Consider the following 21,116-nt stretch of genomic DNA (forward strand, 5'->3'; position numbering starts at 1 on the left):
TAATCAAAGCTCCTTTTCCATTTCCTTGTTTTTTTTCTTTCTTTCTTTGTTCACCGGGTGCTCCACCACATCCAGCCACCTACCCCCCACCCATCACCTCTAATATTCCTCTGTTCTCCTCCATAATTTCAAGGTCCTTGAAAATCAAGACATATTTTAGAAGGTGCAATTAGGTTATTTCTGCTCCAGTTGCTTGCAACGTTCCACAAAAATGTATTTAATTTTGTTTTGCCTAGGCCGCACTTGTCTTTTTCCTCCCTCTGTTGGCTGGTCCCACGTGGGTTAGCAGTCTGGATGAGCGCCAAGTCCTTGCACCTGTCCCTCAAAAAGAGACAAACACACACGTCGCACACACATAACGCATGCCAACATGTGTGCGCGCAGACAGAAGAACGAGCACACGCGCATTAGCATCCTGCATTGTCAAGGTTATAAGATAGCATAGCTGCTTCCCAGTAGGAGGGAAGGAGAGAGGACGTGATGGAGACGGAAAGGAGACACCAGGGAGGAGATTGAATAAGTACGAGAAGGGAGCACAAAGAGAAGCAGACAAGTGGTTGAAAGAAAAAGAGGGCTGTTGAGAAATGGAACCTGTAATGATGGTATGGGAGACTCATGAGCACCAGCGGAGGGAAATGATAGGAAAAAAAAATGAAGGAGCCGAGGAGAGAATTCAGAGAAAGAGAGATGGTAGCCTGCGTGTCCTCCCCCATCCTTAGGCACATGCTATTCAAAGCCCCGTAATTTGTGTCATTAATTAAAAAGCTGATGGGATGGAGTTAAGGGGTTTGCACTCTGCAACTCCTTGGCTGAGAGAGAGCGAATGGAATAAAAAAAAAAAAGAAAGGAAGGAAGGAAGGGAGGGTGGAGGGTGGGGTGGGGGTGGATATTGCAAAAAATATTGCAGCCATTCCGCCATGAATCTCTATTAGTGGCTAATGATACCATTCTGATACCTCTCAACCATTAGTGTGAAATTGGGAATCGTTAATTATTCAAATGAAAATCCATACGGCTGCCGCTCACATGACGGGGTCTTTGCTCACAGCAGCTAAAGGTCTCCATTGTTAGCTGCTCTGTATGTGTCTTAAGCAGCCAGCAGACTACAATGAGCATGCAGAGCCACTGCTCCGGTGAAAATGATATGGGAAATTATGCATTATCTGAACAAATAGACTGCATTATAAATCTGCAGTTCTACAGGGCGAGGTATGGTTGTAACTCCCAGCATTTCCTGCTTACACTACGTGCACTGTCTAAGCTGAATTACGTGCACACAAACCAGTTTTTTCTTTCTTTGCATTTACTGTAAGTTTTTTGTTGGTTTGTAATGAGCAGCTGCTGCATTCCTTTATAACCAGGGAAATGTGTTATTTTAAGGGGAAGCCATACATGTAGGTCGCTTGTTCGTCTTATTAAATTTGCTACAACAGCTTGACCAATTAGATAAGCCGCAGAAGCGGCCGTGTCGCCTTTTCCAGCTTTGTGTTTGGCAGGGTGAACCAGCGAGCAGCCAGACTGTTACAAGCTGAATGCACACGGATCAGCCAGTTATTGTTTTTGCCCAAACCTGTTGCCAGTTTTGGCTCCAACCCGGCCACTGGATTCATTCACCTTAACCGCGGCCTGGTAGAACACTTACTTTACAGAAAACCAACCTGAGAGATTGATAATAAAAAAAGGGGGTGGGGGGTAATTTAGATGAAAGATAATGTATTGATTTAGAGGTGTTGGGTGTTTCCAGATCATTGTAGCTAGCTGTGTTGGAAAGTGAAGGATCAGCATTTTAACCCCCCACACAGCCCCAGTGGAGCTTCTCAATGGCTAAAAGATAAGTCTGTTTGTATTGGCTGCTTCCAGGTGTTATTGTGTGCAGGCAGGGTGTTGGTAAAAAAGCACATTCGTTCCATGGTGAATCTACACACCAGTTATCAAACTGTTGCCAGTCTGAAAAACCCAGGAGATCTGAAAATTTATTAAGGAATTTATTGGATTTTTCTTTTTTTTTTTTCTCGTTGTCACTGATGGAGTTCTCTCCTTCTGGTTTGCTTTGGCATCCAAAGAAGAATAGTCACAGCTGGTTATCTTCTCCCTCAAGGAAAAAAATCTAAACAAAAAAAACCCAGCAGACGTTCTTCAGTCTTGATGGTGCGTCCAACTGTCACCGCCAAAACGGAGTGATGGATCAGGCAACAGATTCCACCGATCGTCCATCAAATTGGTGACAACTAATTGTCGAAATTCAATTGTCAGCTGGAGTTGCAGCTCTGAGTGTGGCCCCTAGAACCATTTTGGAACTGTTATTTATTATCATTAATTTTTTTTTTTTCAAAATTTCTCTCAATCCCATATCTACTTTTAAAATTAGAGAGCCACTCACTACTCATCAACTCTTATTCAAATAATAAGCTCATCACCTCATTCAGTGTTTTTAAAGTTGATTTCATTGAAGCACAGTGTGTTTGAGAGCAATGTGATTAGCATTAACATCACCATCACACAATTCACTAGAGTGTCTCCATTATCTGCATTTTGTATATCTTTCAGATGGTCTCCATCTGAGTGGACAGCGAGTAAAAAGCTCCTGTTGTTAGTCTTAGTGGGATGAGAAAGGAAACGGAGGAACATGCTGAACTGTCTATTGTATATATAATCCATTAAATTGTCCTCATGTGTCCTTGATGATCAACAAAAAAGGCTCAAGTGTTTTTGGGCAGAAGCACACACATAAAGTTTTTTCATCAGAGCCAGTGAATGAGATGAGTTTCTTTTCTGGATGTAACCCTTTTAGAGTAGCTCCGAAATAACTACTTTTTTTTATTTGAATTCATGGGCATATTTTGACACCAGACAGGGGACAAGGAGAAGAGAGAGAGAGAGAAAAGGATGAGAGAGCTAAGTGCTTTTTAGTTACTCAGTGACAGCCGTGACCAAAATCGTATTAAGGTCACAATGGGGGTGGTTGGGTGGAGTAAAGAAGCTTTTCAAATGAATCAATTCCCCTTCTCACTCTTGCCTTTTCCCCTCGCTGCTCGCCTTGTATCTCCAGAAGTAGGATATGGGCGGCCGGTGCGGCCGGTGCGTCCGTCTCTGCGGCGTATGTAGCGATACATGATCGGACCTGACGTGGACAAATAGGTTTGAGTGATCTGAGCGACGACCTTGCCGCGTGGCGTTGGTGTCAAACGAGGGGGCCAGATGCTGCGTGTAGCCCTGGGAGTGGCACGTTTCCTTGTCGGGGGGGGATTTCATCCACATCCTTTTACTTCCTCCTCACCCCATCTCCCCCGGCGATTGCGTCGTATACCACTTCTCACATCCCCGCCGCTAATGCCTTTTTCTATAGATCATTACCCTCCTCTCCCCTCGCCACTGTTAGCAACCGCTCAATCAGAAACGCCGCCCCCCCCCCCGCGGCCCCCTGTTGTGTGGCTGTTGCTCACGGGAGGTGAAGAGGCTTCGATCCCCAACGTTTTGGCAGTTTGCTTTGATTTGATCTATGGCGTCCGCATGCGGTTCCCCAGGTATTGGCGAATCTGAGTCACCAGTAATGGCAGCAGGGCTGTTGCTAGGAATTCTGGGCCCCCTTAAAGAATACTAAAGTGGGCCCCTCCCCCTAACTTTTCCTTTTTTTTTCTTAGACTACGTATATGTATTATCGTTTTTTATTTAGCCTTCTTTGTTTTGATGCTAATGCAGCATTACACTGCAAAAACTCAAGTATCTTAGCAAGAATATTTGTCTTATTTCTAGTCAAAATGTAATTTCTAGTCAAAACAAATCTCATTATACTTAAAATAAGACACATCATATTAAAAGTAGCTTGTTTTTAGACACTTTTTACTTCTTTCAAGCATATTTTCACTTGGAATAAGTAGAAAAAATCTGATAGTGGAGCAAGTTTTTCTTCCTTATTACAAGCACAAAAAACTTCCTTTCACTGGCAGATTTTTCTATTTATCGTGAATTTAAGTGAAAATGATCTAAAAACAAGTACATTTTTAGGTAATGAGTCTTCTTTTAAGTGGAAAGAGATTAGTTATGACTAGAAATGAGACATTTGGACAAGAAATAAGACAAATATTCTTGGAAAGATATTGAGTTTTTACAGTGTACTGCATATGAGTATTAGTCAGGGTCTTACGCAGAATAATTCAGTCATACAAAGATTAGACTACTGGGGTTTTTTTATGTGCCCCACTGGGCGCTGGGCCCCTAGAATTATCATCACCTTTCTCCCCTATACAACGGCCCTGAATGGCAGGTTGAGCTTTCAGCCCCCGGAGCTGTTCTGTTGTTGCTCAGGCCTGGTTTGGACTTATGGTGTTTCAATGGCAGCTGGAGTATTTGCTGTTGATGAGGTGCCGTGCTGTAGCTTTATGATCTGACAAACACACACCACTTGTTGAAAGCTCCCCTCCCTAACACCTTTCACTCCGCCCGACACTGCTTCACCTCATTTTTCTGTTTTGCATTGGCTCACTGCCTCGCATTAATATTGTTCTCCTCTAATAACTTTCCCATCTTTCAAACTTCCCCCCCCACCGACGCCTACCCACTGACCTCCATACCTCACTCGGTTGCACTCTCCATTTGGAGGAGAAGACTCTTGTAAGCCCTGGTAACAGAGGTTAATCCTCTCTTATTAGAACCAGGATTACTGGAGGGGAAGGGACAGGAGCAGGCTTGCTGGGCGGATGCTAACCCCTGCTACAAATGGAAGAGACCAGCAAAACGCCGTGACTGACATAGAAAGCCTGTCCACAGTGGAAGTGATATATATATAGAGTTAAGATGTAATAGCCTAAGTGGTTTTTCAACAGGCCTTCAGTGTACTTACTGTTGTACTTGAGTTGTAGAATCGAAACAGCTCTCACTTTTCACTTGGAAGTGGCAATATTCAAATTAAATCAAATACGTGTTTCATTAAAGAATACAGATTTACCTCCAAGTTCTTCCAAGATCTCTGTACTGTTTAGTTTTTTATGATCTTCTACAATAATGGTTTGATTCATTCTCACTGGTATTGTCAGATGTTTTCAGAGTGAAATGCTGCAAACCCCACCGTACACGCCGCAACCGCCAGAGGAGCAGAGTTAGAGCCGCTAGCTGGTTAACATGGGACATTTATGAGCTAAAACATCAGATATGACTAGTGGTGGTGGAGGCGAGAAAACATCGAACACTATAGTCTTAGATTTGCCAGGTAGATTTCAAAATAAAGCTGGTGTTGCTCGGTGTTGCGTGATGTTAGCCATCCTGGCTTTTTGAGGTGTTTCTCAGTTACTTCTGTTGCACCAAGCTGAACAAAAAGAAATCAATTCACACAGGTTTCCACCACTGATGCTATCTCATAATAGAGGTGTGTAGTGATATGCTAGCTTCATCAGTCAGATGATAAATGATAGAGGAGTATCGGTTTGAGACCACAACACTGCACAGTGTGATATGGACCCTATTTGCATTCATCCATTTTTCCCCTCTAGTTGTACCTTTTAACTGAAAAGCTTGCAACCATATGTTTGAATGTTTTTTTTTTTATGACTATGGAAAAAGTCGTATGCCGTGCATCTGTTTTACACATTCCCATCCCTCGGCCATCTCCAACAGTTTAAAACCTGATTGATCTTGTCTTTTTCCTGCAGGCTGGAGTGTGTGATGCAGTTTCTTTCTCTCCACTAACCTGATGTTCTATTGTGTGACTGTTAGAGAATAAAGACAGTTATCACACCATTAACCTGTTCTTTATTTGTTTTTTCTGTCTTTCTCTCCCCCCTTCATGCCTAAACATAGAAGTGGAACAAAAAGGTAACTAAATGCCAACAACTTTTCATTTTTCACCTGCATATTCATTTTGGGGTATATGCTTGCTTTTTGTTTTTGTTTTTAAATCTCCTTTGGTGACGGGTTCAGGCATTTTTATGGGATCACTCTCATTATGTGGTTCATCGATGTGGTCTAACATGTCATTCATGGGGAAAATGAAATTGTAGAAAGTCTATTATAAATAAACCCAAACCAGCATGATTATTATTGTGTCTGATATGTACATGTTGCAGCATCTAAAGCATCTCCTACTTCATTTCTTGTTCTTCATCAAGTCTTCTGACATCGCCACATATATATAATCGTTTTCGACCAGTGAGGTCACTACAGGCCAGCTCATCGCTGAAATCCCATAACTCTGATGTTTTTCCTTCCTGTAATAACTGAAGATTATTCCAGCTCTGCTTTATCAGCTGCATAATATTAAAGGAGAGGGCTATACAGAGTGATCAATAACTTGTCCAATAAGCTGTCAGCATTTTTGATTATGGCTCTAACATGATGATGGCTATAACCTTCAGGGACTCACCAGCCAATACTGGGAGACGGATCATAGCAGTAGTCATATTCTTACCTTATCAGCAGTGCGTGATGCTTGCAGAACATATGCTAAATCTTCACTGGCGCCCCCAGGAGCATTGTGTTTTATTGCGCGAGTGGAAAACATCTCCTTTGTCAGATGTTAAATATAAAGCTGGATTGAAGTCAAAGATGAGGAAAAGGGAATCATTAAACCAGAGTCGAGAGTTCTGCTTTAACAGCTACGCAGTAAATTTTTTTTTTTTTTTTTGAGTCTCAAAGACGCCGTTAATTAATGACGTACCTCTGAAATGTGTGGCAAAGAGAATGAGAAATGAAGGTGACGGGAGAGTTGAAAACATTTTTTGTTGGAAGCGATTGCGCCGCTGCAGTCGCAGTTTCTGTCAATTCCCCATGAAAGCCATGATTGCTTTTTTGTATTACTCCCTCTAATATCTTGTCATTTGCTGCTCCATCCCTGCGCTCACACATCCTTAAGAAAGCATATTTTACAACCTCCTCTTCAGAGTCCTGCGTGCCGCCAGCACAAACCCTCACCCACTCTGACCTTGTACCTCAGCACATCTTGCCTTTTTTTTCTTTTTTCTTTTCTTTTTTTTTTTTTCTTCCTCCTCCTCCAGCCGTAGAAACAGCACCTCTTAGCATTTAGCAGAGCAACCGCTGAGATGTGTGCTGAGGCGCTATGTCAACGGGACGCATCTTGCCACATTTTTCACCTGCAGGTAGACAACATGTTTAATCTTAAGAGATTACAAGCGGGGGAAGAAGCCTCTGTTTTCGCTGTCTCTTTCTCCTATTCCTCCTCGGCGCACGCAGCTTTTACGGATCTGCGGCTAGAACCTGTCAGCGCTGTGTCAGGCTTCTGGCCCATTACAGCGGAAGGAGCCTCCACACACACACACAGATACACAAATACACAAATACACATGCACTTTGTTTGTATTTGTGATTTATTCTGAGCCCAAACCTGTGGGAAAAAAAGGCAAACTCCACTGTATGAATAATTTATTGTACCTTATCAGACTTGCACTTCAGCCTGTGTTTATTTTATTTGTTTATTAAAAATTTAAAGATTCATCTAAATCCATGAGCTACTATGGATTTCTAGTCATTGCAGCCCTGAATCCAGATGTCATCTTTTTAGGGAGACAGAAAATTACAATTGCCTCAGTCTCAGATAATCCATAATGAGCAGAAATTAGCTTTCGCAAACGGAGCCCACTATTGACCTGCTCCAGCTGTATTGCCTTGGCCTAGCTTTATCAGATTTGAGTACAAACCAGTTCACATATAATTAGTTTACCGTGTGCGGTGTCGTAAATCATGCCGCAGACTAAAAATGTCATGTGAATGAAATAATGGACCGGCAATCATTATATAGATGATGTAATTACTGTATTTTTCCCTTTCGTTTCGTTCTCTTCCTCCTAAAAAGCTGCCTCGGCCGATAATTGAAGCTATTTATAAAAATCTTTTAGTTTTGCGTTTGCATGTTTAATACTATTTATTAAGAAATAAGCACAGTGTTTAAATGAAGAAAATAATTTAATCTTTTTTTTTTTTTTTTCTGGTGCAATTATGTTTAATTTGGAAGGGGAAAAAAACAACAAACAATCTGAAGAGAAGTTAAGTAAGTGCGTGTTTGTGCGCATGTGGGTAAGTCAGCCTGTGATAACACCCTCTGATTTGGATTAAATCAGAAGTGATAACCCTCAATTAATCTATTCACCTCTCCCCACAAGCTCTAGCTGTGTTCATTCAATGACACTGTAGCTAATTGCCTTAAGGATCAGAGAGTGAATCAGAAGTATCCTTTTACAAAAGCCGCAACTGTGTAGGGATCAGTGCTGCATTGAAAGTATATCTGACCACAGTATAAGGGTATGGTTGAACAACTTGTTCCTTCACAGTGGAGAAGACTCAGACATAAACCTCATTTTTGTTGCATTCAGTTGCCTCTCTTGTTTAATACCTGCCAATGTAACTCTGTACTTGTTTTTCCCCCATTTTGGCTCCTCAGTATTCCTGTGCCCAGGGCTTCTGCGCAGGGTGTACCAGAGCGAGCACCTCTTTGAGTCGGACCACCAGTCGGGAGCCTGGTGCAAAGACCCTCTCCAAGCCTCCGATAAGATCTACTACATGCCCTGGACGCCGTATCGCACCGACACGCTGACCGAATACTCCTCCAAGGAAGACTTCATCGCCGGGAGGCCCACGACCACCTACAAGCTCCCGCATCGCGTGGACGGAACGGGCTTTGTGGTCTACGACGGGGCGCTCTTCTTCAACAAGGAGCGCACGCGCAATATCGTCAAGTTCGACCTGCGGACTCGTATCAAGAGCGGCGAGGCCATCATCGCCAACGCCAACTACCACGACACCTCTCCGTACCGCTGGGGAGGGAAGTCGGACATCGACTTGGCCGTCGACGAAAACGGCCTGTGGGTGATTTACGCCACCGAGCAGAACAACGGGCGGATCGTCATCAGCCAGCTCAACCCCTACACCCTGCGCGTGGAGGGCACCTGGGACACGGCTTACGACAAGCGCTCGGCTTCCAACGCCTTCATGATCTGCGGAATCCTCTACGTGGTGAAGTCGGTGTACGAGGACGACGACAACGAGGCGACGGGAAACAAGATCGACTACATCTACAACACAGAACTAAGTAAAGATGGGTTTCTGGACATCCCTTTCCCCAACTCCTATCAATACATCGCCGCTGTGGATTATAACCCCAGAGACAACCTGCTGTACGTTTGGAACAACTACCACGTGGTGAAGTACTCTCTGGATTTCGGCGCATTGGACAACAGACTCGGTAAGACCATGTTTATTCATCCTCTTTCCCTAATATTCATTCAAATCAGTGCAATGTAGTAGTTCAGCGTTCCGTCCAACCACACCCCTAGAACAACCCCACTCCGTCCCTGAGGGATTTAGCGTTTCAAAGTTGGACAACTAAATTTGTAGCCTTGCGAGTTGAAAGGCTTCAAGAAGAGCAAAACTCTCACATCGTTGTTTGTTCTGCTCAACAGTTTTGTGTCGTGGGTTGTAAAGAACAGCTTGGCATCGCAAAGTGTTTACACTTTTCTTTTTCATACTTTCGCTCAAGTATAAAGACGTAATTTAAAAATACTTATAGAGAATGTGTCACCTCAAGATAGTGTAGGCTGGTGACAATTGGCAACACAGTATGAAAGGCTGCTCACTGTGCCCCCAACACACAGACTGTAGATGGCCAAAATAATTCACATAATGTGTTTTTTTTTAATCAGTTTTCATGTTACCATAGTCTGATAGCGGCGCAAAAAGAGAACTAAATGAACAGACTCTCAGGTCTCTGACACGTTGAGGGTTTAATATTGAGAATTTCTCACATTTGTGTTTTTTTAAGCCACAAGCTTGAGTCTTTCGCTCTCTCTCGTTGGTGCCTTTGCAAAGGAACTAACGGCTGCTCGCATTAAACTTCCACAAACTCGTTTGAAAAGTCTAATTTCTCCACTCCATTGTTCTTTTTATAAATTGGCGCTTGTTGGGAAGCATGAAACAGGAAAAAAAGAACCCATTTTGACACACCAAGGTAATTCTTTGTGCTATCTCATCAACAGCTCTAGTCAAAAATGTCACAAGTTATTTGACTGTGAAGTCCCTACCTCGGCTTTCTCCTCTGGAGCTTTCTCTACCTACCGCTTGCCACTTTAATTTGTTTTCCTTAGCTGGCTGCGACTCTCCCCCCAAATTTTTTTTCCTCATCCCTTTTTCTTTTTTTAATACACTGCGTCCTGCTTCAACACACCCCATAATGTATTCATTTATTCAGTGACCGTGCCTACAGTGTTTGGTTTTGATGATACACTGCTACCCATAATATAATTTGATGTAGTTAAGGAGAGTGAAATTGTGTTGTTATGTGCTTTCTGTATTACATGATTGTCCATCAATTTTTAACAGTGGCACACAATGATCACATACACTTCCATACTTCCACACACGCACACACTCACATGCAAATGCACATTCTCTGCACTAGACTTCCTAGTAAGATGTTGAGCTGTGTGTTTGGCTTTTGTTGCGCAGAATAGGCTGCGTTCCAAAGAGTTTGCTGCATGAATATAGATAGTAAAATGTTGCATTAAGTGGATGGATGGAGTCAGAGAACAAATATAAATGTCAGATAAACAGACTGATAAGGAATGAAAGAGTGATTGAATGGACTCTGGAGTAATAAACTGTTTAGTTTGATCAACTCCCGGACCAAGTTCAGTACGGACTCGGGGGTACAGGCTTATTCTGGTTAAAGCAAGCGTTGCCGGCTGTGCACATTTCCCCCACAATCCTCTCTCCTGAGGAGCCTAATTTTGAGACAGAAGGATAGTTGCAACAAAATTGTTTGAATCAGCATCACTGTCAGCCACATCACGGCACACAAATTAGCTCGTGTCTGTTGCTGCGTTGTATTGTTTGCTCCATTTATGTGCTTCTCCGGTGAGGATGCGTAAAAAGATCAGAGAGATAAATGTGACTGAGGCAAAGTGGAAATATCAGTCACAACAACAGTGGCTGCTGCAGGAGAGAGCCACAGATGTGCAGAGGATGTGGTGCAGATATTATATACTAAAAAAAAAAAAAAAAAGTTTGAAAGTTTGACCACAGGCAAAGGTACTGAATCAAAACAGGAAATGTTTTTGTTTTTTTTTTCTTTCCCCAGCTGAAAAACCCAGTGGTTTGATAATCTGAAGAAGATGCAGTCATTCAGTAAATCTGGCCAGATAAACCAACAAGGAGTCTAAAGCCAATGGAGTACTTCCCTTTTGCCGTAGACGTGTAGCCTCTGAAATTCCATCCAGCTTCATGATCACAGCGCCTGTTAACACTCCCAGAAAGGTGTCAGTCTCTGATCGCTCTAACGCACGCTCCTTTCCACCTCCATGAGCATGCATGACCTGCCGTACCAGTGGAGCATGGTATTTGGGCAACAGAGCAGGAGAGACACGGCCAGACCCACAGCTGGGGCTCCGGTGCCGTGTGCCAAACCACATGGGCCAGGGCACAGCACATGCTGCAGCGCATTAGACAGGGGCACGGTAATGATATCTGGACTTGAAACTTTTACTGTCTCTTTTAATGATGTTTTATGCTTTTTGATCCTTTGGAAAAACCTGTTTTTGCTGCTGTTTGGGCTCCGGGCTTGATTTTCTATCTTCTAACCCTTCCAAAAAAAAAAAATAAGAAAGAAAGAAAAAAGAATCGGAGAGTGACATTTGTTAATATTAACGAAAATAAATTTCTGCATTCAGAATACCTCCCACAAGAACCCTGTGCTAATCTGTATACGCGCTGCAGTCACAGAGCCCAAACAGCCTGTTTTCAAGGACAGATGATCTATGCCCGGGAGTGCTTCCATGACAACTCCATTGATAATTAAATTCACTGAATTGGTGATAAAAAAAAGTGCTTCACAGACTGCTGTTAGCAGGCAGATATAAAAGCTCTCTTACCATCGGTCCCCTTTTCATGATCAGATTGAATGCAGAACATGCAAGGACAAGTGCAACAGAACGCTCTGTGGTTCCAACACGAAAATAGCCAAAGCATATTGCAACACTTGAATAGTGAGGAGCATTCAGGAAGTGGAGGCAGTTTTATTTTTTTATTTTTTTTACAGCAATATGACTTTTTTATTAAATAAATGCAAACTCATTCACAAAGGTCACCCTGATCTTCTGAGAAGATGTCGATTGTCCACCGTCCACACCCGTGGTATAGGGACAGTTTGGAAGACACAGAGAGGGTTTGCAGGCCGGCAGGTCTCAGCGGAGAGAAAGCTGCGTGAAATCCAGGGGCGTCTCTAGGATTTTGACACATCCGGGGCTTAGCCCGGAAGAGTGACACATGCAATATATGCGCGCGCAGAGCGCGCGCCGAAATTTTTAGGCATAGAGATGTAGCCCGGGAATTAGAAGCACACAGGACACACTTACTGGGGTTCTTGTAGCCTTCTTATTTATTTCACATCAGTTGCAAAAAGGCTTATTTGACTGAATTTCTAAACTCAAAGTCATTCGTTCTCATCTGAGACTTTAGAGAGAACCGAAGCCAAAAACATAAAAAGAAACAAAATAGCATAGGGGACAAAATACGGCAGTGGGCTATGAAGGTCTACAGAAACAACAAAATACACACGTCATTAAAATCATGACACGGTCACATTAACTCGAAAATGTGCATTCAAAATATTACCACAGTCACTTACACGCCACGCAGCGTGGAACACGGGAGCTGGAGCTTCCTGAAGCTAGTTGTTAGCCCCGGTCGACGGCTGGCATGCTACCCTCTGAAATAAATCACCAATATCTCTAAATGAGACTATATTGTCACATTCTGTTACGGCGTCTCTTACAATGTGTGCGTATTTTACCTACCAATTGAACAGAACAACAGTGTCCTCTGTTCGGCGAGACATTTCAGGCACTTGTGGCTCACATTCAGCAGAAAAGACAACAATAACCCACAATGCACCTGGCGGCTAAACCAAAATGCGCCCAACTGAACCCCAAAGCAGCTCAATGCTGCCACCTTGTGACCACTTATTTAACTCACTTACATTTTGTTTACATTTACATTTGAAATATGACATTTAAAAGAAAGAACAAAAGAAAACAAAAACACATTATAGTACATTGGAATACATTCACCCTTAAGTGGAAAATTACACTTATGATTAATTTACCACCCGGCTACAGAGACATTCTCCATCATTGGTGAAAAAGGTGAAAACGATGCAATCCACAGATCATCAAATGAATGACCCATTTTGAATTTAGTTCTATGTACTGACATTAGCTAGCTACGCAGGGCCGTAGCCAGGGTTTTGAAATTGGTGAGGTCCAGAGGGGGTGGTGGGGGGTATGTGAACATGTGGAAAATGTTCACATTATTGACAAAAAAATATGCTTCACTTTGGACTCCTATAGTTAGTAGTTAGGCAGGAAATGGGAGGGAGAGGGGGGGGGTCGCCTGCAGTGAGGACTGTTAGCCTGAACACATGGGGCAGGTGCTTTACCAACTGAGCTAAACACCGCCCCAACTGTATTATTATTATTATAGACCCATTTGATATGAAAGGAGGCTGATTGAGCTTTATACCTCTGACAAACAGGAAATGTCCTGTGGTTTTCAGCCTTTTATTAACCTACCGTATATAGCTGAGAACATCAGGTAGCCTATTTTTCCCTCTCCATTAAATAAAGTGCAGTGAAAAAGTATTTGCCCCTTCCGTATTTCTTACTTTCTTGCAGATTTGTCACACTTAAATTTTAATTTTATTATTATTAATTGCATTCGTGCCCGTGTGCCTTGCCTTGCCTTACATTTACAGTAGGCTATATCAAGTCTTCATTGGTAAATGAAATCATCATTTATACAGGCTTCCTTCGCCTTTCAAACGGAGCAGAACCGGTCTGACACAACACCGGCACCCCCATGCACACACACACACGTTTTAACCAGGGCGCCTGTCATCTCAATTCAAGTTTTCTGCGTTCTGCCGATACATCAACTTCCCGCGTGTTGTTTCAAAGTAAGATGACCGATATGGTTATCATGCTATTTAGGCTGTGGCTTCTTCAATTTTTTTCTCACTGAAATTTTTTACCGAGGTCCGGACCTCGGTGACCTCATAGCTGGCTACGGCCATGTAGCTACGTAACAACACATTGTGTTTCCATTTAACACATTAGCAGCTACAGTAAAAGAGGCAGGCTGTGCGGGATCCCTGTCTGCTAACTAGCTGCTATCATGCATGAAAAAGAAAATAAACAAGATGGTTCGATGTTATAGCACATTAACTTCAGCAACTTTCCCCTCTAGAAGAAGCCCAAACTTAGTTATTTCTAGGTACACAATTCTCACACCCTACAATTGCTTACAGATGCCAATAATTACAGATTGCTTTTTTTCTCATGTAATATCAACCAGAGCAATATCAACTAGCTGCTAGCTAGCTAACGTTAGCTACTACCCTCTTGTAGTTCCAGCTGCAACACTCTTTTCGAAATTATACATTTTTACATAATTTCTATTCCCATTACCTTTTTGATTGCTGACCACCTTTCAGGGAAAACATGGGAACCTTTTTTGTGGCATCTTGATACACTTTAGCTGCTAAATAGCTACCAAAAGACAGCTGCAGCTTGCTGTTGTCAAACCTGCCTGCTGTCAGGTATTTGTTGTCAAGTTAAATGCGCCGCTGTTTTGGGTGAATGACGTCAAGTGCGACCTGGAGGTGTTAACCACTTGTGTGCCAAAGCCAAAGTAGTGGCTTTTTAAAAATATAATTAATTGTTACTCAAACCTGTCCAAAAACACTGTTTTATCGAAGCATCAACATAAGATAACCGTAGTTTGAGGATGTGATCTTAAAAAAAAAAAAATAAATAAATTGTTTTTTTTTTTTTGTTTTTTTTTTGAAAATTAATATTCGGGGCTAATTAAAAAACATCCGGGGCTTTAGCCCCGAATGTTTTAGCCTAGGGACGCCACTGGTGAAATCAGAGTCCAGATTACAAGCAGCAGAATTGTCACTGACCAGTAAATCACCTTTGGGGGGGAAAAAGAATAGGACTGTTCTATCAGAACTAGTACATCACATCATCTGAACGCTGTCCTCCTGAAAGCATGTCGCTGCTTATCAAGCCAGCCATGTGTCTATTCTTCAGATACGCATAACCTGGTCACAGGTCAATAAGCAATCTATGACAGATAAATCAGCCATGATCTCCAGATATGACTCATATACTTTTTACCGTGATCTTAGTGATGTTTTTACTTCTATATAAACTACTTCATATTCTCCATCTCCAAAAGTAGCTTGTCTGTGCCACATAATTATACTTGTTGCATTGGCCCTTTATGTTTATGGTAAAATTTTATTTGACGTCTAATGCATTATAACCATACTTATAATGAGTTATATCGCAGTTATAACACTGTATAACTATAGTTTTAAACACTCGTAAATGATCATAATGCTTTACAACAATAATCATAAGACGCTAAAGCATTTTATCATGACTTATAAGGTCATGAATTATAATAGGTTATAATTGTTAGTAACTCACTGACAATGCCCACATCGATAATGCATTATAAATATAGTTATAATGTGTTATAATTGGCTGATAGACATGTATAACTATCATTATAAACACTCATAAATTATCATAAGGGTTTATAACAATAAGAATAACACATTATAAGGCATTTTATAATGGCTTATAAGGTCAAGTTTAATGCCCTATAATGTGTTATTCTTATTGTTATAAACCCTTATGATAATTTATGAGTGTTTATAATGATAGTTGTCTATAAGCCAACTATAACACATTATAACTATATATTTATTGTAATGCATTATCGATGTGGGCATAATCAGTGAGTTACTAACAATTATAACGTATTATAATACCTGACCTTATAAGTCATGATAAAATGCTTTATAGTGTGTTATGATTATTGTTATAAAGCATTATGATCATTTATGAGTGTTTATAACTATAGTTATACAGTGCTATAACTGCATTATAACTCATTATATGTATGGTTATAATGTGTTATAGAGATAGGCGTCAGATAAAGTGTTACCATGTTTATGTTTTTATTATTATGTCTCATCATGTTTTAGGTTTACACAGATCTGATCCACTAGATCAGCATCTGTTTCAATATTGGCCTTATTAAATGTTTTGGGTGTCGGAAACATGAGAGGGATCCACATCAATTACGCTTTCTGCGTCAGTGTAATTTTTAAAAAAATCTCTGTTTTCACCACCAGTTCCGCTCATTCGGTCACAGCAGGATACTGGATGAGTATGAAAAGCCTCATGTTATGTTACATAAAAAAATGACACCAGTGAGCACTGTGCTGGTTCAGTGCTGGTATCAGATCAGATGGAACTGAGGTATTGGAACCTACAGTATCAGTAACACACTTCAACAAGATGTATTTTTTCCTACTGTTATTTAAGTTTCCAGGACTGTAGTTACATGCAGGGATTTTTTCTTCAAACTCAACAGGAGAAATGACTCCCGGCCTCACCTTTACCTGACTTAATCTGCCGCTGCGAGCTGGAGGCACCGGCTGCATTCACTCCACAGGACTGCAAAGACAAGGGCAGCCACATGAGAATATGTGCCTCAGTCTCTCACACCTGCTGCTGCTGCTGTCAGCGGCACCAGTGTGCTTTCTTAACATAAGAGCATGTGCTGCTCATTAACACTCTTTCCTATAGGTACATCCCTGCATTAATGTACCTTTTTGATTGATCACAGTGATGTGTTTACTGTTTTTATATGAACACGCACTGGGAGATTCGTGCAATGGGGTTGGTGATTCCTATCATTCAACCTGAGTGTTTACAGAATAGAGTGATCACTGTCTATGAGTGTGTTGATACTTCTCTGCAGTCTGTCTGTGAAGTGTTCCCCTTCATCTCATATTTCAGCGAGACAAACCTCTGAAGCCTGAACGCGCCGCTGCAGGAGTGATTTCTTTTGTTGACTCATAATTGGTGCATAAGATGCGGGCGCTGTGGCTGTCACAGATACATTGGCCTGTCTGGTGGCTCTGTAATTTTGCCACATGTTGCCATCTGGCCGGGGCACGGCGCCAGGCCTGCTGGCGCTGAGCGACGCTCCGCAGACGCGGGGACCCGACCCTTCGTGGCGAAAAAACAGCCGACGTTTTGGACGCTCGGGCCCGCCTTGGCTCTGTTTTTGGAAGTGTCTGACACGTGCTAAATTCATTAAGACTGTCTGAGCAGTGGCTGCCTGGCTGGCAAAGTCTGGTGGAGATAATCTAAGCGTGACTCAGTGTGCTCAGAGGCAATAAAAAAAAAAAAAAAACTGTTGTGTTGTTTCTGCTCACCATCCAATACCTTTCATTTTTCCTTTTGATTGACGCACTCTGACGTGCCATTATGCAGGTTCTAGTGACACCCCACAGTTGTCATGCGTCATCATAGATTAATTTCTCTCTTGATTACAAAGCTCTAAGGAAATATCTTGCTGAGCAATTCAAACTAAATGCTACTCTTCCACAAAAAAAAAAATAAAAATCTGCCTTTTGCATGCTGCATGAAGCCCTTTTTGATGTCGAGGCTTAGGAATGTAGGCTACATGCTTATTTGCAGGCTACGCACTTATCACATGCCTGATGCACCTCTTGCAGAGGGCAATTTTGTTCGAGGAAAACTGCGAGGCTTAGGATTATACTTTGGAATGATTTCTCCAACACATGTGCACACACACGCACAAATGCACGACCCTTTTAATGCTGCGACACAATGGGGCTCTGTTAGTAATGCAGCTTTAGTTTTTTTTAGCGCAGAGACAGAGAACGCTTTGTTGGTACACAGCCTCTTTCAGCCATAGTCCCTCATGTAAGAATAATTTGTGATATATTATAAAATGTAATCATTGTTATCCCATTAGTGCTTGTGTTTTACGTCTCGTTATGGATTTTGAATGACGCCTTTGTCCACAGGAGCAGTCGAGCTCATATTTCAAGTGGTTCACAGCGTGGCGAGTTGGTTGGCCCGGTTTGCGATAGCCCCGTTATACATCTCATGATTTTTTGACTGGCGTCCCTCCCGCTGACTGGCCATCCATCACCAGCCTCGCCGGCTCCACCTTGATCCAGAAACCATACACAGATCACCTGTGTAGTGAGAGCAGTGGCAGGCAATCCCTCAATTAAGGCCAACACCCTATTCATCTCTCCTGACATGTGCAGAAATTGTGGAGGGAGGAAAAAAAAACATAAGCTACAGTACAAGTAAAAATCAAAGACTTTTGTCTCATGTGAAACACCTGTTTTTGTGCTGTTTTTTTCTTTACTCATTTATGTAAACGCACCACTAGCTATCCTCACACGCACAGCCAATCAGCTGGGCTGTGTGTGATCTAAGCCTCTGTTTGGCAGCGGTTTCAAAAATGATTAGGGTTGCAAAATTCTGGGAATTTTCAAAGTTGGAAAATTTCCATGGGAATTAACGGGAATATATGGGAATTAACGGGAATATATGGGAATAAACGGGAATATATGGGAATAAACGAGAATATATGGGAATATATGGGAATTAACAGGAATATATGGCAATAACGGGAATGAATCAGAAATTTACAAAATTGAAGGTTGGCCCTTAACAGGGAGGGGAGTCATGTTTTTTAATTGTATTATTTTTCATGGATGTCTGCTTGTTACAAAACAAAATATTTACATTTATTTTTGGATATGATACAGTTTGTTTAAATTATCCCCATTTCCAGTTAATTCCCATAAATTCCCATTATTCCCATAATTCCCATGGAAAGTTTCCAAGTTGGAATATTTCCAAAATTCCCCATCTTAACTTCCCATGCAAAGTTTCTGGAAATTTTCCGCCCCTTTGCAACCTAAAAATGATGAATGTCAACTCATAGGAGTAAAAAAACAAAAAAACAAAACAAAAAAAAACTAGGTATATAACTGGAGTTAAGCTGTATTGTTCGGGGACACCCCTCCTCCCCACTGCTCTTTCACTCAATCCTGATGTGTGTGTGTGTGTGTGTGGCTACTGGTTTCTCTCGAGCCCCCAAAATTGCCACATTAAATTTAACAGGCTTGGTGGCACACAAGCTGAAAGTGATTTATTTTGGCCAATCAGCCGAGCAAATCTGATTGGAGGCCTCTGAAGCATCTTTAACTCTCTTTATCACCGGTGTCAGAGTTCCTCTGCACAGCTTTGCCTTATCCATTTTGGCCCATTCTACTGTTGGGTGACAGTCTTTTGAAAAAAAAAAAAAAAAAAACCTGACTGGAGGTTTTTTTGGCAAACGGCGAGGCCTTGGAGGGAGCGTGTCTTTTCTCTTAGTGAGTCTGAAATCCCCCCCTGCTCATGTGCTCACACTCCCCTGTCCTCCTTTTTGTTCCCCGCTAAGTCTAACAATGTTGAGTTTTGTCAGTAGCTTTACTCAAGCAGGTTTGAATTCAAACGTTTCTTCATCTTAACCAGAAAATGTTGCTATTTTCTTATGTTTTGAATGCAGACAAATAGTGCTGTGGATGTTTAGATGCCTGACATTATTAGGGTTCTGAGACAGTTTGAGATTATATGAAATAAATAAATAAAAATCAAATGAGCAAAATCCTCTTTTGATGAGCTCATTTGCATGCAGCACGTTAAGGAGACAATGGCACTTGTATTTTAGTGTCTTTGTGTGCGTTTACAGCACATCTGTGCAGGGATTTTCAGCCACCAGTACTTCACTGTAGTGCATATGCAAGCAGACGCGGCTCACATCTCCTCTGTCATTTAACTCAAACACACAGCCAGCGTCTCTGCGGGCTGGCGTCCTCGTGTGCATACATATCAGCCCAGTGCAAACGCTTCTCCCAGGGCTGCGTGACCTCCATAGATGCCCTCTCAAGTCCTGGGAAGAGAGCCTGGGAATGAGAAATTAATTGCCAAACAATGCATAGCTCCCATCCATTACGGTTCTCATCATGTCAGATGATATCGAAGCATTACCGGATGTCTGGCTGCATAATTTACCGCACCTCCAATCCAATCCAATCCCCCCACCACCACCCACACACACACACACGTCCCTGTTGCACTCTCTGATGGATTTGTGGGCCCACCACAAAAGGCTCCATTAAATGACAGGACCTTTATCATCATTTTATTTTCCGACCATTCTCCTCACTGTGCGAGGACACATGTAGTGTTTATTTGGTGGGATCGTGTGACATAAACAGTGGGGAATTGATAACACTGGGAGTGAATCAGACCATTATGGAGCAGGTACTGATGTTGGGAGATGGCTCAAAATAGTTGTTGAGCCTCGATAGATCTTTTTTTTCTTTTTTTTTTTTTGTCTAATTCACTCTGGTTTTGTTTCCTAACTGTTCCACTGGGACAAATCTTTTATGATTAAGCTCAAATTTGTCAGATTTCCATATTGGACCCAAATATGAAATGATCCTCATTAAGCAGAGAGATGAAATAAGAAATACTTAATCAGACTAGTCCTGTTGCATGGGTTTTCCTACATGAAATATAAATCCCGCATTTGTATAACTTCTCGTCTTGAAGTGCTGCCAGTTCTTCCTTCTGTCATTCTCTCACACTCTCTGAAGCTTCTGAGCTTCTCATCATGACACTTTGTAACACCGGTAATCACTGGCAGCTTGACAGATGATTTGGTTCAAGGTTCATGTTTAAAGCAAAGACATCAAGAGACGCTTCCAACTTGCTTTCAGTTGTTAGAGATGAATATTGTGTGACTCACTTAGTTGAATATTCCAGAAACATTATTGGCTAGTATCTTAGAGTTAGAACAGAGGATCTGTAGAGTGAGTAGCTACAAGCAGCCGGTTAGCTTAGCATAGCACAAGGACTGAAAACAGGAACATTGAACCCATTCCAACGGTGCCTGGATGCTAAAAAGATAAACCATTAAAGAGCAAACATTTGCATAAGTAACAGCTAATGTAATCAGAAGACATAAAGTGTGTTGCTGTCTCAGCTAGCGACACCAACATTCACTCTCATTTCTATCACACCTTTTTCATTAAATAAAAAACAAAAAGTTAGCATGCTAATGAGCTAGCCCCTGCTAAACCGTTTTCCAATAGCGACTCACTGCATCAGGTGTAAAATCACCACCATCCACTTATGGCAAGAAACCAAACAATCAAACTTAAA

The 21,116-nt window shown here is 41.9% G+C and overlaps 1 protein-coding gene across 10 annotated transcripts in view; it reads left to right on the top strand.

The window, feature by feature from the left end:
- Nucleotides 1–21,116, top strand: part of LOC146969645 (adhesion G protein-coupled receptor L3) — a 208,633-nt gene that overhangs the window by 103,761 nt on the left and 83,756 nt on the right. For 6 of the 10 annotated variants that reach the window (XM_085760140.1, XM_085760145.1, XM_085760146.1 and 3 more), the window contains exons 5-6: nucleotides 5,794–5,807; nucleotides 8,377–9,187. In XM_085760140.1, the coding sequence (XP_085616266.1) occupies nucleotides 5,794–5,807; nucleotides 8,377–9,187 (825 nt within the window). The remainder of the gene's footprint in view (nucleotides 1–5,793; nucleotides 5,808–8,376; nucleotides 9,188–21,116) is intronic. The other 4 variants (XM_085760141.1, XM_085760147.1, XM_085760143.1 and 1 more) reach the window with 1 other exon arrangement.

Source organism: Trachurus japonicus, chromosome 18 (genome assembly GCF_045865225.1).
Source record: "Trachurus japonicus isolate A0001 chromosome 18, Traja_1.0".
Lineage (NCBI taxonomy): Eukaryota > Metazoa > Chordata > Actinopteri > Carangiformes > Carangidae > Trachurus > Trachurus japonicus.